This window comes from Topomyia yanbarensis, chromosome 1 (assembly GCF_030247195.1).
Source record: "Topomyia yanbarensis strain Yona2022 chromosome 1, ASM3024719v1, whole genome shotgun sequence".
Taxonomy (NCBI): Eukaryota; Metazoa; Arthropoda; class Insecta; order Diptera; family Culicidae; genus Topomyia; species Topomyia yanbarensis.
This window is the reverse complement of record NC_080670.1, coordinates 211,523,847-211,544,181: the sequence shown is the minus strand read 5'-3', so window position 1 is coordinate 211,544,181 and position 20,335 is coordinate 211,523,847. Positions and strand designations below refer to the sequence as shown.

Below are 20,335 nucleotides of genomic sequence, written 5' to 3'. Positions count from 1 at the left end.
TAGAAGTATTCTACTTCAAAACTGAAAAAATCTCAGCAGAAATGTTTGAAACGGGACCCCAGTATTGAAACTTTAGAAGAATTCTACAAAAAAATGCAAAGCAAATAAAAGGCATATACTACATATTCAGTGCGGCATAGGTCACGTGGGAAATAGAAATAAAAAAATTGAATAACCCTAAGGTTGAAACCGCTAACATCGAAAAAATGCAAATAATTATTGCATTGTAGTTTTAATAAGTTATTTAGATTATTTTATCACATTGCTACGTCGATTAATTACAGCGTTTAATAAATTGGTGTTAGTATAAACAATGTTCATTCTTTAATAGTCTGAAATGATCAAGGATGGGAGCTTCTGCGTTACATGCTTTCCATACCAGACGCAGAACCAATGCCACCATCCAAACAACTCCAATGCTTTTCATAAAATCAAAAATAATTATTGCATTATCAGTTTGTTCGACATTTGCTGGATTTCTACAATTTTTGGCTCGTTGAGTTAAATATGAATTTAACCCATTAGCGTTTCAGTTCGGTAGCAATTCGCTTAAGATATGTAATTTGTAACGTTGACGTAACGAAACACCCCATGTCCCTCCTATTCCTCTACTCTACCAGAACATTTGTGTCGGCACAGCTGCACTCAATAGGCATCGGGCACCACATCGACTGGCGGTCGGTCGGTCAAGCCTACCACAAGCACCTACAGTTGGACGCGACTGTCTCCAGTAGCAGAACCAACAGCAGCGCTTAGAAGGGGTTGTTGAAGAAAAAATTCAAATTTGCATAAATATTTATGTTAATTCACGTGTGTCTGTGTGTGCTCTATGAGTGTAGTGAGCCTTCTTCTGGAATCGGGTTCAATTGCGTTGGGTTGGCTTTGTTTGCGCGGGACCAAAGCGCCTAGGCGGCATTATGAGTTCTGTGGAATTCGTAACGATATTGGAATGATGGGGGGATGTGGAGCAAAAGCGGGTAGACATGCTAGTTGCGGTGTCAAGGTGGTATACCACGAGAACTTTTTCTTCAGTAGTAACTTGGTTGAAATACGCCGACCTATTTTTACTGTTTGCAAGTCTTGAAAGAGGTTAGAGTTTTACAATAATTTCCACATTAGTAAATTTAGATATCAAAGCAAAACCACGCGTAGGTTTTGCAAGTTCTGATTCGTTGATACGTAGGCGTCCCGATGTCCAGAAACAAACTCATTTCGGGAGACCTTTGCGAAATGGTCATGCCCCCTTCCCACTTTGTGGTATGACCAGTGACCGGTGCAGTACGCGATGCACCTCTCTGCAATCCGCACACACGTACCCAGCTAGATACGGATAGGTAGATTGTGCAGAAAATATTGTACAACCAACCGACCGAAAAACCCCGAAAGCATACCGGAGCATCATATATCACGCTCGGAATGAATGTAATATATTACTGCTGCATTTCGGTTCCAACATGTTAATTAACAATTTTGTTTAAATTCCGCTGTTTTATGCGCTATCTCTGTGTTTATTCCGAGTGCCTGTGTGTATGCAAATGGAAGCACAGATGAAGCTGCACTACGCGGTGACACAGCTTCTTCCCCCTCTCGGCCCATCACCACTTCCCACAGGCGCCAGTCATTTAATTTTTGATGAAAATATTATTCCAACTGTCCGGAAAGAATTGTTGTTTTACACAGGTCAGGAATTTGCTCTATTCATTTTCCCAGTGAGGGGTTGTGAAGTGATAAGCCAGCGCCTACCTCGATAAGCACCAATCACATCTCACGCACTCTCTCTCTCTCTCTTCGGTTAGTTGAGTTGCAGCACCGTCCGCCATCCGCTGCAGGAGATCAACGATGGTGAGATATTTTAAAATGAAAACTCCCGCATTCCGATGCTTCATAATTCCGCGCCAATTTTGGGGACCCGACCGGTCGGAGCCACGCTCGGTCGGAACGGTGATGTACTGCCTGGCCCTGTACGCGCATCCTCCTCATGAGGTTTCAATAACCGAAAATGAAATTCAAAATTCAACAGAGAAAAAAATAACCTACAACATATAATATAACTCCAGGCATTCCGGGCCCCGTCGGAGAAACAAAAACCGGGAAGTGCGTGGAATGTCAGAATCATATATGATGGGTTGAAGGCATGGGGTCGCATAGTTGTGATATTTTCGGAATGCATTTATTATTTCTATATTTAAGGTTTTTTTTTGTTATTGTTGTTATGTCTTTCGGATCATGATGATGTCGTTTTTCCCTAGCCCGCGGCGGGGATGCGATCTGTTGTTGTTTGAGTCAAACATGCTCTCTGGTGGATTGGAACGAGCAGCAAATAGCAAACTCATCGAAATGGGATACGAGACAAATTTGATTGTTTTAACCTTTGTAGTTCAATTTTTTTCTAAACATTTTATATTAGTTTAGCTCTCATTTCGTGAATTTTTGATCGATTTGAATGGCTTTCAAAGATCTGGAATTTAGTCCAGTTTCTGTGTACCTAGCGTTCAATTATGTAAATCGGTTCCAGAATCAATTCGAATTCCCGTGCGGTATATCCGGCATGCATAAGCAGCCCAACTCTTTCGAAAAAATCCGTACATCATGGATACTGTGTGTCAGACCTTGGTGAACAATTGCGCTTCGTTACAGAATGGTGTACGGATTTTTTCGTCAGGCATGCCAGTGAGATGACGGACGAAACAACTGATAAATTTAAGAAATTGTTTTTTTTAAGTGACTATTTTTCAATCTATGGGCATTCAGCACGGGTTCCGGATGGAATTAAATGAGGACATTAGACGTCAAGTAGGTAGTTTTCGCTTACCACAAAACAGTACAAACCAGCATCAATAATTGTTTCATTGTATAGCGGGTGGATAGTAAAAGTCGGAAAGTAGTGATTGACGCCATTTTGAAGCCCAAGATGGCGGGTTCCGGTTCCAAAGGAACAATAAATCAATATGGGTGGTATTTAAAAAGGGGTTGTCAGTAGATGACAAAAATTGATTTTAAACGCCTTTTAGAAAATCAAGAAACAGTGAAACTACCATCAATAATGGTACCATCATCAGCAGAAGCCGAAAATTGATGATTGACGTCATTTTATAGCCAAGATGGCGGCTTCCGATTCCAAAGAAACTGAAAACTATTATTAATGCAGGTGTCATTTGAAAGAGGATAGCCAGCAGAAGGAAATTGATTATTGACGCCAGTTTGAAAACCAAGATGGTTGTTTTTGGTTACCACAAAACACTAACAACCATCATCAATAATCATGTCACTGACGAATTTCGCGCCAACTCGAACAAATGTTGGCAGCACCCTCTCAGATTTTAATGAAACTTTCTGTATATGAGAACTTTGCCACAAAAAGCCACTTTGCATACTTTTTTGTTTCAAAAATGATCTAGACTATCTATTTAAAAAGGGTCAATTTTTTTACCATTTTTTTTTTTTAAAAGGCTATAGTCTAAGAATGACAAATCCGACAAAAATGTTGTAGGAGTCATTTTCACAAAATTAGTCCCGTTTTTGAATAAAAATATTGAAAACATTCTTCATCGACTCATTCGGGGTTGAATTCATACTTTTGATGCCGGATGTCTTGGAATACGGTGTCATTCCGAAGGGGATATCTTTTTTTGAGGAGTCGGTTTTTAATCTGAGTTTTTTGCCTCGGCAGTAGGTTGGATACCGAACTTTCTACGGGTAAGTCTGATGTTTTGTGTTTCGGATTCTCATCGTCAGTACCTAACAGCTGACTGGGCCGCTATGTAGACATTAATTTCAAAAAAATGACACGTAATTTATGTGTACGTTCGCATTGGTCGGGGCTGATGTCCCGGTGGTACAGAAGTTCTACATTTTGCTTATCTTTAAGTTGGTTTGTGCACCAATTGCATCAATGGAAGGGTTTAGTTCAATTTAGCTCCTTTAGGGCCGATTTCTTGACCCTCGCTTAACGCTTAAGCCAGGTTTATGCGTACTAGTGAACCTGGTTTAAAAGTTAAGCGAAGGTGAAGAATCTGGGTATGGTCGTTGAGAGGTAGATATGAAACCATCAGTTTTATGTGGAGAATGTCCCTTCATTGCCCTCACCACTACTGTCATAATATTTAGCATAGAATCGATGCATAGCTATCATCATCTGTCAAATGCTACGGTGATATGTACCTTACAATACTTAGCGCAAGCATCTTTGCTGTCAGATAAATTTGCGTGTTTAAAGGACAATCATTACGTTTATGTGCAATGTAATTTCATCGCGAAACGTCTCTTGTAAGAATGTGGATCTACATGGATTGCTGCTGCCGCCGAAAACGAATTCTTGGTTCTGTGTATTCCGATCAAAGGTTGAATCTAATACGTAAGTCACTAGACGAAACATTGTTTCTCTCGCTAGTTAATCCGTCGACGAACGGGTGCCAATAACCACGTTTTCAGCTGCCATAAAATTTTTGATTTGCGTTTCTAACGTCGCGTTTATTTCGAAAAATTCGGGCGATTTAACGTTCAAAAGCTCCTTACAGGACATTTTTGCGTACAATTCGGAGTAATCTGAGCCCACCACGGAGTGGGAGACCGTCTACGGTAATGCGCATCGAGCATTCGTTTCGTCGGACCTTTCATCGCAGTGTCGCAGCCACCGGAGTAATTTCTTGTTTTGATTCGATTGTTTCTGATATAACGGACGTTTAGCACTTTCAGTCAGTAGGCACACTAATTGTAACGAGATTGAGTACAGTGCTAATCTGGTGAAGTAAGAATCCTTCACTTTTTTCCCGCATAATTTATATGCGGGATATGTTAACAACCCCCGTTCTAAAGAATAAAGAGTGGTTCCGGCGAAAGACTCGAAGCGAGGCTGAGGGAAAATTTGTTTTTTTTTCTTATACTCCCCGATATTTGCTGAACGCAATTGCTTGCAAACCACTGACTGACGCAAACGATTCTTGAAGCAGCCGACCCCATACTTCGCAATTAAGGCCCCTGGCGAAGACTACACCATCAACCTCTACTTCCTGGGCGGCTACGTATACAAGATTCTTCTGCGTACGCGGCCAAGTTATTTTATTTCGATTATAGAGGTTTTAACCTTAAGGTCATTCGCCTCTTCAGGTTAGAAAAATCTCTTATTAAAATTTTCTAACCCTATGTGCGGGGTCGGGATTCGAACCCAGGTGCGCTGCGTACAAGGCAATCGATTCACCAACTACGCTACGCCCACCCCTCTGTACACGGCCAAGTGTTGTTTAGTCAGATCACGCATATATCGATGATGTTAAATGGTTGGTCCGGAAGTAGACTATCCAGGGGCCAGTTGTATTAAGTGAAACCCTCGAAAACAGAAAAACGCAAAATGAAAGCCGGTGGGGCAAATCCGACCACTTTTTTTGCTATGAAACTTTTTATTTATCAAATTAAAATGCATTTTAATTGGTTCGTACAAACAAAGGCAAAGGAACGTGATGAATATAGTGTTCGTCGAGCAGTTGCTGCGACGCAAATGGAAATATCTTTACGTGCTACTGCTCGTGATTTTGACATTCCAAGATTGACATTCGAATTCCGTTTTCTGCATGTTATCATTCAATAACATAACATTCATTGATTTACCATTGTAAAACCATTAAATTTGGGTAATATCTCTACTAAATCAACCAAAAACATAGGGGTCGGGTTTACATCACCATATTTAAAAACAACAAAAATGAACTTTTTCGTAAAACGTTTGTATCTCAAAATTTTTCCGCGGCATGAATAAAATGCTATGCACAGAAAGTTGCGCAGCAGTTTAACCTTTAATATGGTGTATACAACGACTTGATCCGTTGTAAAATTAGCATTTTACAGCCAAAACCATCGGATTTGTCCCACCTTACCCTAAGCCATGTCTGAACTTTTGTCGCTACGGGTAGAAATCTCCGAATATTACTACCCACTCGACAAAAAAAATTGCTCGGCCGCCCCAAGGTTCCTTGTATGTAGTCAGGATAAAAGTTTCTCCAATTGTCGCTCGAGAGACGGATTCCATTTCTCCATACTTCGACATGAATCTTCTAATATGATCCGTGCTCGTACGAGGTGCCAAATCATGTAGGCGAATTTCCGTTAGATCAAGGTTCATATACATGAAGATCTTGGTTTTGACATTTTCATAATTGATGTCATTTTGCATGCTATTCTTCGCTACGAAGCTATCTGTTTCGGTTAAAATGTTAAATGTTATTAGTTGTACTTGTCTCGTGTGATGTAGCTGTATGCATGAAATTTCTGCAAGAACAAGTCCCATTTTCACCTTCATCAACTGTTCTATCTCGCGCACTGTAGATCAAAGACGGGTCTGCCAAAATTCAATCGCGATTTTGTTCTCCCGTAATGGACGTAATTTTTTAGTGGTTCAGTCGAATCACTTGAAGCTGGGGGTTACGGAACTTTGCTCTATGTGATATGTTATTAAAGTTTAAGGTGCCTCAGTGTATAGTCTAGTTATTGAAAAAACTGTCTCATTGTGCATTTCGAACTTCAACTTTCTTACATACACGTGGTTCAAATTGGACCATTCGTAAATTACGCAACACTGTGAGTGAGGAGTGCTTTCGAACGGAAAGTTTTGCGAACGATTCAAAAGTTAACATAATTCAGATAGAGCGTAGTGTATTGTACATGAATCAAAAACATGATGTATTCTAAAATGTTTTGGAGACATTATTGAAATGCAAATTTGAGCAATTTTTTGATACATAAATGCTAGTTTTTATCTTCCTTCACTATCGAAACCAAATATTTCTACAAGTTAATATTCAACCATTTAAAATGTAGTTTGGTCCTATAATTGTCAGTGTATTTACCACCGAGTATCAGTTGGTTGGCGGAGCTCACGGTTTACATAAACACACTTCATACAGGGGGTAAAATGCCTGTTACGAAAAATGTGCGATCTAAAAATTGTAATTATCTATCCTATCTCAATAATTCATATCTTGTGACGAGGGCTATCACGACATCGAGCACGCTGTCTGGGTGTGCGCCGGGTATTTGGACGCCAGGTCTCAGTTAAAGGATTCCCTTCGGGCCCGAGGTAGACCACCCAATGTCCCAGTCCGAGATTTGCTGGCAAATCGTGATTTCCTCTATACGTCCCTTATTTATACTTTCATAAAAACGGTAAATATCCCAATTCAGCCCCTCTCTTTTATTTCTCGTTTTTTGAAGTTTCCTCCTGCCTTGTGGAACCGATCAGCGCCAGGGTACCACTATGTAACCGCCGTCGCCCTTACCACAACGCCTGCATAGAAGGAAACTGAAGCGAGCGCGACTCGAGGTCCGATGACTTTTGAAGGATTCCCCGCGGGTCCGAAAGCATACCATCCGCCAATCCGATACTCGACGACTTACTAGACTGAGGCGCAAGTTTGTTTCGTTAACCTCCCGTTTGAGCGAAATTGCAAGTTTTGCTCTTCTTTCCCTGTCACCATACGACTTCTCTCCCCTGTCCTGGATACGCCTTCTCTCCCCTGTCCTTGATACAACTGCTGCTACATTGATGTGGAAATAAGCCACCCTCTGAATATCTTGACCAAGCATAAGTCTTCGTTAAAAAAATCAAAAAAAAAATCATATCTTTTAAGTGGGTACTAGACTAATGTAGGACTATTTCTAAACCGCAACATTGCAAATAACTTCAAATTTTCCTTTAAAACATAGTTACAGTAATAAGTCGGGCTTCGTGTTTCAAATCCATCTCATTAGTAGCCCGTCTTGGTCATCAGGTAGACACTAAATTAAAAAAAAACAGGTTTGCCGATTAGACCAGATCGTAATCGAACCTTGCTTGTGCTATTGATAGTAAATTTGACTTAGTTCGAATCCCTCTCTAGGGAGAAACAGCTCCGTAATAGCATCCTCTTTCGTGAACCGAATAAATTCAAACCCAATTCTCTAAACAAAAACAAATCCTCAGACCAACAGGAAACAGCTCAGCTTCTCGTTGCTTTATGAAACCTCCTACCACTGACCACCTCGAGGTGCAATTATTCCCGCAGTACCAAAACACCCCATCCCATCGCTTCTCCATCCCGTCTGGATGATGAGGTAAAAAAAAAACAATTACCTTGGTCATGTCTGTTGTTCCTCTGCTCTTCGCATTCACCGTTTTCGTCACCCCCTCGAGGAGCACAGCTGGTCACCTGAGTCACGACGCAGTAAGATCCCTGCGCCTTATATTCGTCTGATTTGCATAATTACGTGGGAACTTTTCCACCAACCTCCTCGTGTTTCTGTTTTTCTCTAACATGATGATGAGGTTGCACGTTTCGATTACAAACCCGATTGCCCCATGGTGGCATGACAGGAAAGGCACAGAACGCGTTGATCCTTTGAACGAGATATATACATACGAGATCGATCGATAGCCGGAAAACATGGACGAGGTTAGGTGCTACCCGGTGTGAGTGTGTGTGTATGTGAGACACAGTCCCCGACATTAATTAAGTCGGGGTTCGATAATTAATCTTTTATCGGAACGGAACGATCGATTGGGTGCTGCTCCTTTGCTTCGTTCCGAAGCGGAGGGGAGGGGGGGAGGCCTTCGACGTGGTAGATCGAATCGGGCTGATATTGATTTCTGGAGAAAAATATGGTTCGAGATCATAAATCATTGGATCTCTCCGGTCGGTAGATGGAAACTGGAGTAAGTCACAGAGGAGCACCGATAACGGATTTGCGAAGCTGAATGATATCAATGGATAATATCTAACCGAGGATAGATTTTAAGAATGTATATTTCATATAAAAAATGTATTCATAAATTCATCTCAGAAACGGGTTTACGTAGATGCAGTAATTCTGAAAGTTTGGCACAGAAATGAAATGTCTTGTCTGTTGAAATTTCAGAATCAACGAATTTATCAGAAGATATCCGCTAATTTCCACAGATGTTTTTGATAACTACAAGTTTAATGTTTAAAAGTATCCTAACCGAATCGCGAAGAGTTTTTGTTAATTTAACATATAATCAATAAAACTATATGGTAAACATTTATGTAAATGATAGTGGCAAATAAGTGAATATTTAGGCAGGTTTCCCTAACACGGTCATCAACATTATTATACTAACTGCAACATAGATCCTAGGTCATTCGACTGAAGTGAAAGTGGTATAAGTGACAGGTGAGTTAAAGTGAACTTTTGTTTATGAATATAAAAAATGAAATTGAATTTGAAAGAATATCATTATTTGCCAGATAAGTCAATTATTACTGGAGGGTCGTTCTCAGTGAGTCAACACAGTAGTAAGTATGTGAAGTGTAAAACATGCAATAATATCTCATAATTGATCGCAGTCATCCTATCACTCCCGAAATCTGGCAGCTCTGTCTATCCGCTCTAGAGAGGCGCATAAAGTTGCCCTCACACCACCAGCACGCTGAGATGCTCTCCCGCAAACTTCCAAGCAAACAATGACTGAGCGTAACTTTATCTCTCCTCCAAGTCCCAGATAAGTGGCGGTGCTGATATACGCAGCAGTATTTCAAGAAGATTTATTCAAGAGTTGCACATACTAAAGTACGCAATGGGAATCAAAAATACTGGGTAAATAATCGTACCGATTTGCGATGTCAAAATCCGTAAAACCTGTATCTAAATTTCAACAGCAAACTAGCCGGCCGCACACTTTTCATCACCGGAGCTTCGCGAGGCATCGGCAAAGCGATCGCACTGAAGGCGGCCCGTGATGGGGCGAACGTGGTAATTGCGGCGAAAACGGCCGATCCGCACCCGAAGCTACCGGGGACGATCTACACGGCGGCTGCTGAAGGTGAGTTGATTTTGTTTTTCGTTTTTTTATTTTGTTTACTCATGTAGCGCTCCCCGAACGATGTTCAATGGCCTGCTATGATTCACAGTGGAGGCTGTCGGTGGTAGGGCACTCGCCTGCATCGTTGACGTGAGGGATGAAGCGGCTGTGCGTGCGGCTGTACAGGCAGCGGTCGCAAAATTCGGTGGAATCGATATTGTGGTAAACAATGCGAGTGCCATCTCGCTGACGGGGACGGAGCAGACGGAGATGAAGCGGTATGATTTGATGAACGGTATCAACGCCAGGGGAACGTTTTTGGTGTGAGTATTTTACTGTATTGAAATTGTATGAGACTGTTTTTGTTTATGATTTCGATCAGTTCCAAGGAATGCTTACCTTATCTGAAGAAGAGCAATCACGCTCATATCCTAAACATTTCGCCGCCCTTGACCATGACTCCGGAATGGTTCGGAAAGCATGTCGCCTACACCATCGCAAAGTTCGGGATGTCCATGTGTGCACTGGGTATGGCCGATGAGTTCCGTAAGGATGGAATAGCTGCTAATACGTTGTGGCCTGCCGCTTCCGTCCATACGGCCGCAGTCGATATGCTGTACGGTAAGGGAGCGGAGCTCGTGTCCCGAAATCCGGAAGTAATGGGTGATGCAGCTTACGCTATTTTATCGAGAGATCCACGCTCCTGTACCGGGAACTTCTTCATCGACGAAGACGTGCTGAAGCAGGAAGGGGTCACCGATTTTGGAGAGTATTCCTGCATTCCGGGCAACGAAAAGATACTTCGAATGTGCATTTTTGTAGATAAAGTACAGAGATCAAAACTGTAATCAATGATAAGCTAGTTGTTTTTGAATATTCGGGAATTTGAAAGAAACCTCCGATCGAATTAATCGATAGTAGTTACTGAATAGCGCGGTGAAACCGTGGGAAGCCACGGCCCTTAAAATCGATCTTATTAATCTTAAACTGTCCCAAAATTCGAAACATCCGCTGGGAACGGAATGTCAAAGGTTTTTTTTTTCTTCAACCATCGTGTCTTGTTTTGAGGGCTCATTTCCCCGCCGCCTTGGTCGGATAGATTCCGCTGTCCCAACCGGACCAGCTGCTGGCTGCTCGTTCATTCGACCGGGCCAAATAACGAACATTCCTCAAAACGCAGCTCGCAGCTCCATTCTTGAAATTTCAAAAGCCTTCTTCACCCGTCCTCGCACCCATTGTGTGTCTGGGTTGCCTTTACGTTTGTGCAGAAATCATTTTTTTCTTTTCTTTCGGGGAGACCGAGTCCCAGGTCCCATCGATATAGCCATGCTAAGAATGGATGCAAAGCAAAACTGTTGGCTAACCCCTTTTCATTATGTTTTCTGCTTCGGTTTTTTTGGTCTTATTAAATTTGCATTTCTTGATTCTGGGTTTTTTATATAGCTTCCAAAGAAACAATATTCTAGTAAGAGAGACGAACAGCATCTTCGGTATAATGGGCGAGAATTTAGTTTTTTTTCGAGGGGTACACTGACAGAAACAAGTGGCAATCGCCGACATCAAAAGGCTTGGTTTTATTTGGGACTTCAAATCAAAAATTGGTTTTTTAGTTAGAAATTTAACTGGCAAAAATTTTATTTTCAATTTTCCCATAGGTTCAAGCTGGATAAGCTAAATTCTCAATTTTTTTTCAGTGACCACTCATTTGAGCATCCATCAGAATTTTAGGATTTCCTATGATATGCCGCAACAAAATAATAATTTACCTTTTGGGTTGAATTTTCTGGAAACATCCATCGCAGAAATCTAATTCTCAAAGCGACGGCTTTTGTCGGTATTTTTTGTGATTCGAACCTATTGGATTCTATCGAAGCTATGTTAACCTTATAGCGTTCGCTCTAATTTTTTTTAATACAATCTGGGTGGCATCATCTACAAGCTTGATATGGAGTTCCATTTTGAAAACATAATTATGAAAGGTCTCAACCCTAAACAATATTTAGGCAATGTTTTCTACGTAACACAGTGGCAATGGAACGATATCGTAAAGATTGATGATGATGCAAGTGTTTTCCTACACTGGCTCCCCTAACACGGACATCAACAATAATGTACTAAACTGTGACAAACTTACAAAGTTAATCAACTGAAGTGAAAGTGATGTGAGTAAAAGGTGAGTTAAAATAGCTTCTAGTTTATGGATCGAAAAATTGAAATAAATTTGAAAGAAAATTGCTGTTTTGAAAGATAAATTATGTATTAAATATTATGAGATAGCCATACTCTGCCAGTCAGCACATAATGATTAGTAGCAGTTAAAAAGCTTCTGTTCTTCATATGGTGATAGATTCGATCTTTATATACCTTAACCAAGTAGGACGTGTGCTATGCTGTACAATTTGGAGATCCAATGTTTTCAAATCAGTTAATTTATATCAATGCATTCTATTATTTAGTTGTTTTTCATTCGTAATCAACCTGTTCGTATCACCAACAGTGTGTCATTTTCGGAAAATCGAGAAATTTCTTTTAATCTAGGGATTTCTGTTAGTTTGTGGCTTTGTTAGTTTGGATATATAGTCTAACTGATAGCAAGTTGCTGCCAGTTACTGAAGAGTGGGACACGAAACAATCAAATCCAACTTTTCTTGTATAACTTTTACTTAGTATAATCCTTTTTAAATTTTCATTTCGCCTAAGCAATCGGCTAAAAACTTCACATTAAAAACCGGTATTTGCGTAGTACTTTTTACAGTTGTGATTTGATTAATTTCTTGGCATTTTATACTTCAATAGAGTAGTACAAGGGGTTTTATGAATCAGAGTCTTTCTACTTCCACTTTTTAGCAACTTAACTGTGCCATACGACTGAGCATGCTTTTTATTCCCCTGATGGCGGATTAATTCGAGTGTTGTGTTGGAGTAAGCATACATTAGAATGTTTTCATGCTTCCCTGCTTTCGTAGATATCAAATGGAAATGATATTTAGCTTTAGGTTCCAAGAACAGCGAATCCAGAATAGATGAGTAATATTATGTAGTATTAGGTACTACGTCTTAAAATTACTTTGTCATGCACAGCACATGGATCCCAGCTTTACTAAGCACAAAATATGAAACAGATACAATTTTTTGACCTCTTGAGATGATATCACATCGTTGAAATAGAGTAGTAATATTAGTGGTACAAGGTGGCTTCCTTGTGAAATACCTGATGGATTAGGGTGAGCACACAGCAGTCGACAACTCAAGACCCACTTCCGTTAGGAAGTGATGATCAAGGTGCTTAGAGGTCTAAGGTGATTCGTCTTTAGCAGTAACTAGCAGTGACAGCAAACAACTTTGTTTACCCATTGAAATCCAAGCAAATATATGGAGAGAATTAGTAAACAATGTTGTTAGCTGTCGTTTCTAAAACCAACATGGCTGATCAGCGCTTTTAAGGATCGTATCACCTGAGAATAAAAACTCCTTGGTGATGATAGTCCGGCCAGAGACTATCTACATGGCGGATATGTTAAAGTGGCTTAAAACCGTTCTTTGTTCACTGTCTACACAGATTACTCCGCTCTTCGTCACTCTCCAATGCGTAACATTTTGCGAATGTTGCCGATGCTGTAGCTCACTACAACTGTTTACTTCGGGAATTTGTTGCAGCTTCAGTCCCAAAATATCAACCTACCAAGAAATCACCATGGTCTAATGGAACTCTCCGCAGACTAAACTTATTGCTCTTACAAATCGACGTTGCCCTTTATTCAAGCTCGCTACTAACGATTACCTTAGTTATAAGTTTCTCTATAGACGTTACGTGAATCGTACACAACAGAACTTGCGTCGGAATCCCAAGGGATTCTGGTCGTTTGTTAACACTAAGAGAATGGAAACGTCTTCCATTTGAAATGTTTCTCGACAACGATGCAGCTTTCTCTGCTGAACATAAGTGCATCTGTTTTGCACGAGCGTCTTCTGTCAAGATTCGGCATCGCCATCGACGATGAAATGGTTATTTCGGTTATCCAGAAGACAAAAGCGTCCTCCGATCCCGGTCCGAGTATCATGCCTGTAGCTGTATTGAAAAAAAAAATGCTCGAACATGTTGGCTGCACAACTCACGCAACTTTTAAAAAAAGGCGTTAAAAATTACCGTGGAATTACTTCGGTTGTAGTTGAATCAAAACTGATTGAGTCAGTGGTTAACGAACCACTATTAGCACCTGTCAGCATGGTTTATATTCTGGCCGTTCGATGGAAACCAATCTAGTGAGCTTCTTACGTCATTTTGCATGGATAATATGTGCAAAAAACTTTAGTTGATGTGATATATGCAGATTTGAAATACGCATTTGACAAAGTGAATCACGATATCCTAATTGCCAAACTGCAAAAACTGTCAAGTTGCTGTTTGTATTGGCACTGCTCAGTCTGATTACTTTTCGAAAAGCTCTGGAGTTCCTTAAGGTAATACACTTGGACCGCTGCTATTTTCGCTGTTCATTAATGACGTTGCTGGTATTTTTAATCCTGGTGGCAAACTGTTTTTCGCTGACAACGTTAAACTGTATTACGCAATTCGTAACCAGTTCGAATCCCTGGTACTGCAATCCGTTCTGGATACTCTCAACGACTGGTGTGTGTGTGTGTGTGTGGAATATGATGGTTTTGTGCATTCCCAAATGCAGTGTTGTCAGCTTTCGTCGCACTAGGAACACCTTCTCATGTGATTATAGTATTTCTGGAAATCAGCTACAACGTGTTGACTACATCAGACGAACTTACCCATGACAATGCTGTTTGGAATCCTTACCGAGCTGTTTGGATCAATAGGATCGAAGGTGCTTAGAGACGATTTGTCAGGTACGCACTACGTTTCTTGCCATTGAGTGATCCGCAAAAACGTGCCGCCGTATGAAGACCGCTGTCATTTGTTAGGCTTGCACAACGTTGCTGAAAGAAGAATGGTATCGCAGGCTTTTGTCGTCTGCTTACGAAGTACATACATCATATGTGCACTAAATATCGTGCTCTCCGCCTACTATAACCATTATCTCTTTATTTTAACATGTAACCACTGGCTTTGTATCTTTTAGATTTACTCACTATCTTTAATACCGATGGACATTGTTTGGCACATACCTAACTGACGGCTTTGAGAACAAAAAACCCTTTTTGTTGATTCCTGGAAAACAAAAGATTTTCCCATCCCACGCACTCTTGTCGGTAAGTCTACCTAACGCAATCTAAACGATTCACTTTGGTGCTATTTTTCGGGTGGTTCATCGGGTGACAAAGGCAACGAAGAGTGAGGTGGAGCCTGTGTAGAAATCAAATTTTCCAGGAGCCGCAGCTTTCCTATTTACGAAGAGATGGCGCTGTCAGTGTTATACCGACTGGGATATTCTATTTCGTTACAAAGAAAAAAGACGAGATAAGACTGAAGCCACGGGCGTTGTGGATCGACTGAAGTGTAAGTGAGGTAAGTGAAGATGAGTTAAAGTGAACTACAGTTCATAGTTACGAAAAATGGAATTGAATTTGAAAGAAAATTGACGTATAATTGCTGATAGGCAGTGATTGTCTGTCTGGCCGGTTTTCCGATCTGCTCTAGCTGAAGATCACTGCGTGGAGCTCCCAGAGTAAAACCAACGTTTAGCCGGTTGCTCACCTGTTCAACGATTAGCTTAATTTCATGACTAGTACAATTTTACCTGATTTGTGTCACTAGGGTTGTTCAGTGATCAATCGGCAGGGTTTTAATTATTACCGCTTTTTTATCAAGAAGGCCTGGAGAAGATCATTCGTTTATACCATGAGCACGTGGTGGTTTTTGTTCTCTACTTACGACTTGCATACATCATCTGTGTACTAAATATGCTGTTCTCCGCCTACCATAACCATTTTCTCTGTATTTTAACATATAATCACTGCCTTTGTTTCTTTTAGATTCCCTCACTATCTTTAATACCGATGAGCACCTCATGGCATGATTCCCGGAAAACAGAAGATTTACTCAACTCACTCACTCTTGTCGGCAAGTTTACCTAACGCAGTCTAAGCGTTGGAGTTATGTATCGGGTGGAAAAGGCAACAGCGTGTGCAAAATTCAATTTTTTCGTGAGCCGCAGCCTATTTACGGAGAGATGGCGCAGTAAGCAATACTGTCAGTGTTATACCGACTGGGATGTTCTATTTCGTTACAAGGGAAGAGACGAGATACGACTGAAACCACGGACGTTGTGGACCGACTTAAAAGTGAGGTAAGTGAAAGGCAAGAGTGAATTACTATTCATAGTTAAAAAAATGAAATTGAATTTGAAAGAAATATTAGTTATTAGTCAACGAGTATCACGATACCACCAATGGTAAGTCAAATCTGCTTTAACCGTTATGTCCAATACAAAAACACCTTCAACAGGCAGACAAAAGTACTCGGGTACCCGTCAATTAAATAGCCCATAACTGACATTTTTCAACTGATTTGGTCACGTGGATGTTCTGGATTGAGATACTCATCCAATTTTAGCGTGTGTGGATATGAATAGGACGAATGTATGTGGTTCCCTGTAATCCTGATATCCGGAGAGATGTTCCAGTGTTGCAAGATGATTTGTAAATTTAAAAAAAAATTCTAGCGTAGGTATCAAAATTCTTGCAATTGTCTCAGAAGTCTATTATTTATCGTAACGGAACCATATGGCAATTTGACGGCCCCACGGGAGCATTTCTCTAGAAATCCGAATTGCCTGAAACCAGATCAGTTCATTCTATTTATCTCCACAGCTTCGTTTTTACTTTTCAACGACATTGCATGACTTCGAGATCACTGAGTAGGGAAAGTTATGAAAATTTAAAGCGATAATACTCAAGTGAGAGCAAGGATGTGAAATATACAGATCAGCAAACTATAAGTGACAGGGACATTATAAGCAAGCTTAAAATCTTAGAACCAAATCTTTTGTCTTCTGCTGGCAGGAGTCGAATCTAGGCAGTATTACTACAAATCGCCCTAGTTCGGACTTCGGTTCGCAAGTCTGTCTTTGTCGAGAGACATGTTTATTAGGGTGGGGCAAAATGATCGTTTTTTCAGCACAGCACTTTTTTGGTTCCTTTTGGGGTCCCAAACAACTGTGCAAAATTTGGGGTCGATTGGTGTTGACCCGGCGTAGCGCATTGCGTTTGAAATTTGTATGGAGATTAGTATGGGAAAACCTACATTTTTGCATTTTTAATTCTACAGACTACAATTCTTCCTGTAGTAAGCCAACAATTAGATAGAAGTATAGTCCAGGATATGCTGAACAACTTTGCCGAAGAATGTATGGTGTTAGAGTGTCTCTAAGCCAAGTTATAGCTGTTCAAAGTTCAATACATCGAATTAAATGCCAAAAATCATTTTTATTGCCAACACTGCGGGTGTACCAATGGAATTTCATATAGAATTCCAAAATAACATTATATATTTTAGATTTACCACATTGGTATGTTTGGATGAATTATTCAAAAACCTTAGCTCAATTTCATGAGCGTAGGTAGTTTAGCAATAGGGCGTAGTAAGGGGTGAGGGGGGGGGTGGGTCTTTAATATGTAGAAATTCGAACTGAAATGTTTTTGAGTTGGAATGTTCAGATGAATTATTTCAAAACATTTACACATTGTCCTACTCATAATAGTAACGATGAAATACAACATACTGTATCCCTTTGCCTTGACTTATATCAATAGAAGTTATGTTACAGACTGAATCAACTGATGTCCAGTTGATATGTCAGAGGATTGCATTGAATATATTTCAGTTTAATACGCACTATGATTTGATGGGATGCTCATTTCTATGCTGTTCGATCACGAGACGTGAAGCTAATTTCTGGATTTCAACATGAAATCCACCAGATCCCCACATCAATTTTGCTTCAGGTGATCGAACAGCATCGAAATGAGCATCCCATCAAATCATAGTGCGTATTAAACTGAAATATATTCAATGCAATCCTCTGACATATCAACTGGACATCAGTTGATTCAGTCTGTAACATAACTTCTATTGATATAAGTCAAGGCAAAGGGATACAGTATGTTGTATTTCATCGTTACTATTATGAGTAGGACAATGTGTAAATGTTTTGAAATAATTCATCTGAACATTCCAACTCAAAAACATTTCAGTTCAAATTTCTACATATTAAAGACCCCCCCCCCCCCCCCTCACCCCTTACTACGCCCTATTGCTAAACTACCTACGCTCATGAAATTGAGCTAAGGTTTTTGAATAATTCATCCAAACATACCAATGTGGTAAATCTAAAATATATAATGTTATTTTGGAATTCTATATGAAATTCCATTGGTACACCCGCAGTGTTGGCAATAAAAATGATTTTTGGCATTTAATTCGATGTATTGAACTTTGAACAGCTATAACTTGGCTTAGAGACACTCTAACACCATACATTCTTCGGCAAAGTTGTTCAGCATATCCTGGACTATACTTCTATCTAATTGTTGGCTTACTACAGGAAGAATTGTAGTCTGTAGAATTAAAAATGCAAAAATGTAGGTTTTCCCATACTAATCTCCATACAAATTTCAAATGCAATGCGCTACGCCGGGTCAACACCAATCGACCCCAAATTTTGCACAGTTGTTTGGGACCCCAAAAGGAACCAAAAAAGTGTTGTGCTCGCTTGATGTGGCTATGATTACGTTTTTCCATATAACAACGCCCCACCCTAATGTTTATAGACTTGAGCGATTCGTAGTAATGCTCGACTCCTTCCAGCAGAAGACCAAAGATTAGTTCGTAAGATTTTAAGCCTGTTTCTACTAACGGTGCCATTTCTAGTTTTCCGATCTGTATATTTAACATCCACGCTCTCACTTGAGTACTATTGCTCTAAATTTTCCTACTCGGCAATCTCTAGCTAATTGAACGTCGTCAAAAAGTAAATGAAAATGTGACTGTGCATATTAGTCGAAACAAACATTTTCACAGCGTCTATGATTTCCTGAATTTAAAGCATCCAAAAATGTCGGTTAAAGAATGCCATAATTATGAAGATTTAAATTTTACGTATCCGGATACCCTTGGGTTGAAAAATTCCGAAGCTATTTTTTTCAGTTTCCCGCTTCCTTCATCATAAATTTAATGCCACTAAAAACTATGCTTGGCGATGTTCTAAGATGTCACTGACTACCAATTGCCTACTTAGGAAAAACACTGAAATTCCATGAAGTACCCTGTCGGACATAACGGTTAAAGTGAATTGTAGTTTATGGATAAGAAAAATGGAATAGAATTTGAAAGAAAATAACTGTTCGTATAACGACAATCAATTTAACGTCTTGTAGCCAGGGGTCAAATCCACTCAACCACTGGTACTAGTTTGTGTTGTGTTGCGTTGTGATGATAATTTTGGAGGATTGTACACTGACTTCATCATGTTTGACTGCTAGTTATCTAATAAGTGTTGCTTAGAAAATGGTAAGTAGGAGTTCATACCAATCCAACCCAGATTAAAACCTCAACAGCATGATAGCCATCATTGTCTCCAACGTTCACGAGGAAGGATAAATGATAACGTGCTCCTCGACCACAATCAACTGTTCAACAGAAGATGTAGCAACCATCGATACCCCGTAGAAAAGTGTCAATTTAACACTGCCTGTAGCAACTATCGGATAAATAATTGTTCGCTGTACACGAGATATGCTCAAAGCAAGAGAGATTACCTAAAAACGGAACCCAACAAGCTTTTAGACTTTTATAAATGACGAGCGGAAAATGGATGGTCATGATAACTACGTTCCCTACTACAGAGTCAGCTGATGCTCGTGATAAGCTTTGTAAACTATTTGAAATTCAGTTTTCCACTGTGTCCAAAGCTCAATTCATAACAGATGAAATTATTAGTCAAGCTACAAACTGTACCCAGAGATGTGCTAGATGTCAGCAACTTAACTCTTATGGAATAATGAAATTCGTAAATTGGAATCATTATCACGCACTTATTGATCCAATTCATACGTTGAAGTGATCTAAAACTACTAGGTCTGATGGAATTCCTACAATTGTTTAAAAAATGTGGCAACTCATTGCTGCTCCACAGACCGCCATTTCTAACAAGTCATGATCCTGATATGCGGAAGGAACCGATCATTATTCCAAACCAATAAGAAAGTGATCTGTGTGATATACGTAATTATCGTGGCATTACTTCGTTTTTGGCTGGAGTAAAACTGTGTTTTTGGCGGCAGAAACACGGCTAATCAGTCTAGTTTCCTCAAAGAAAGGTCAACAGATACGAATCTTGATGATACTTTATCACACTGTCAAAATGCATAAATTGGCACAGTCTGTAGAGATTTAGACAGCGTAGATCATCAAATGTTATTAACAGAAATTAACTGATAATGTTGTTCTTCACGCTTCACCTGTTGACTAGAAAACTTAGTTGACAGACCTCTTAGGCCGATGACAAGCTGAAGCGGAAAGCGAAGCGTTTGCGGACGCGTCTGAGCACTTTTGCCGCGTTCGCCCCGCTTTTACTATGA

The 20,335-nt window shown here is 40.1% G+C and overlaps 2 protein-coding genes across 2 annotated transcripts in view; both read left to right on the top strand.

The window, feature by feature from the left end:
- Nucleotides 1-20,335, top strand: part of LOC131691198 (protein scalloped) — a 294,222-nt gene that overhangs the window by 82,540 nt on the left and 191,347 nt on the right. The gene's annotated exons all lie outside the window — the stretch shown is intronic.
- On the top strand, nt 9,426-10,645 carry LOC131691213 (hydroxysteroid dehydrogenase-like protein 2). The gene is made up of 4 exons (XM_058977446.1): nt 9,426-9,582; nt 9,645-9,808; nt 9,897-10,110; nt 10,170-10,645. The coding sequence occupies exons 1-4, from the start codon at nt 9,563-9,565 to the stop codon at nt 10,633-10,635; spliced, it is 864 nt and encodes a 287-aa protein (XP_058833429.1). The 5' UTR covers nt 9,426-9,562; the 3' UTR covers nt 10,636-10,645.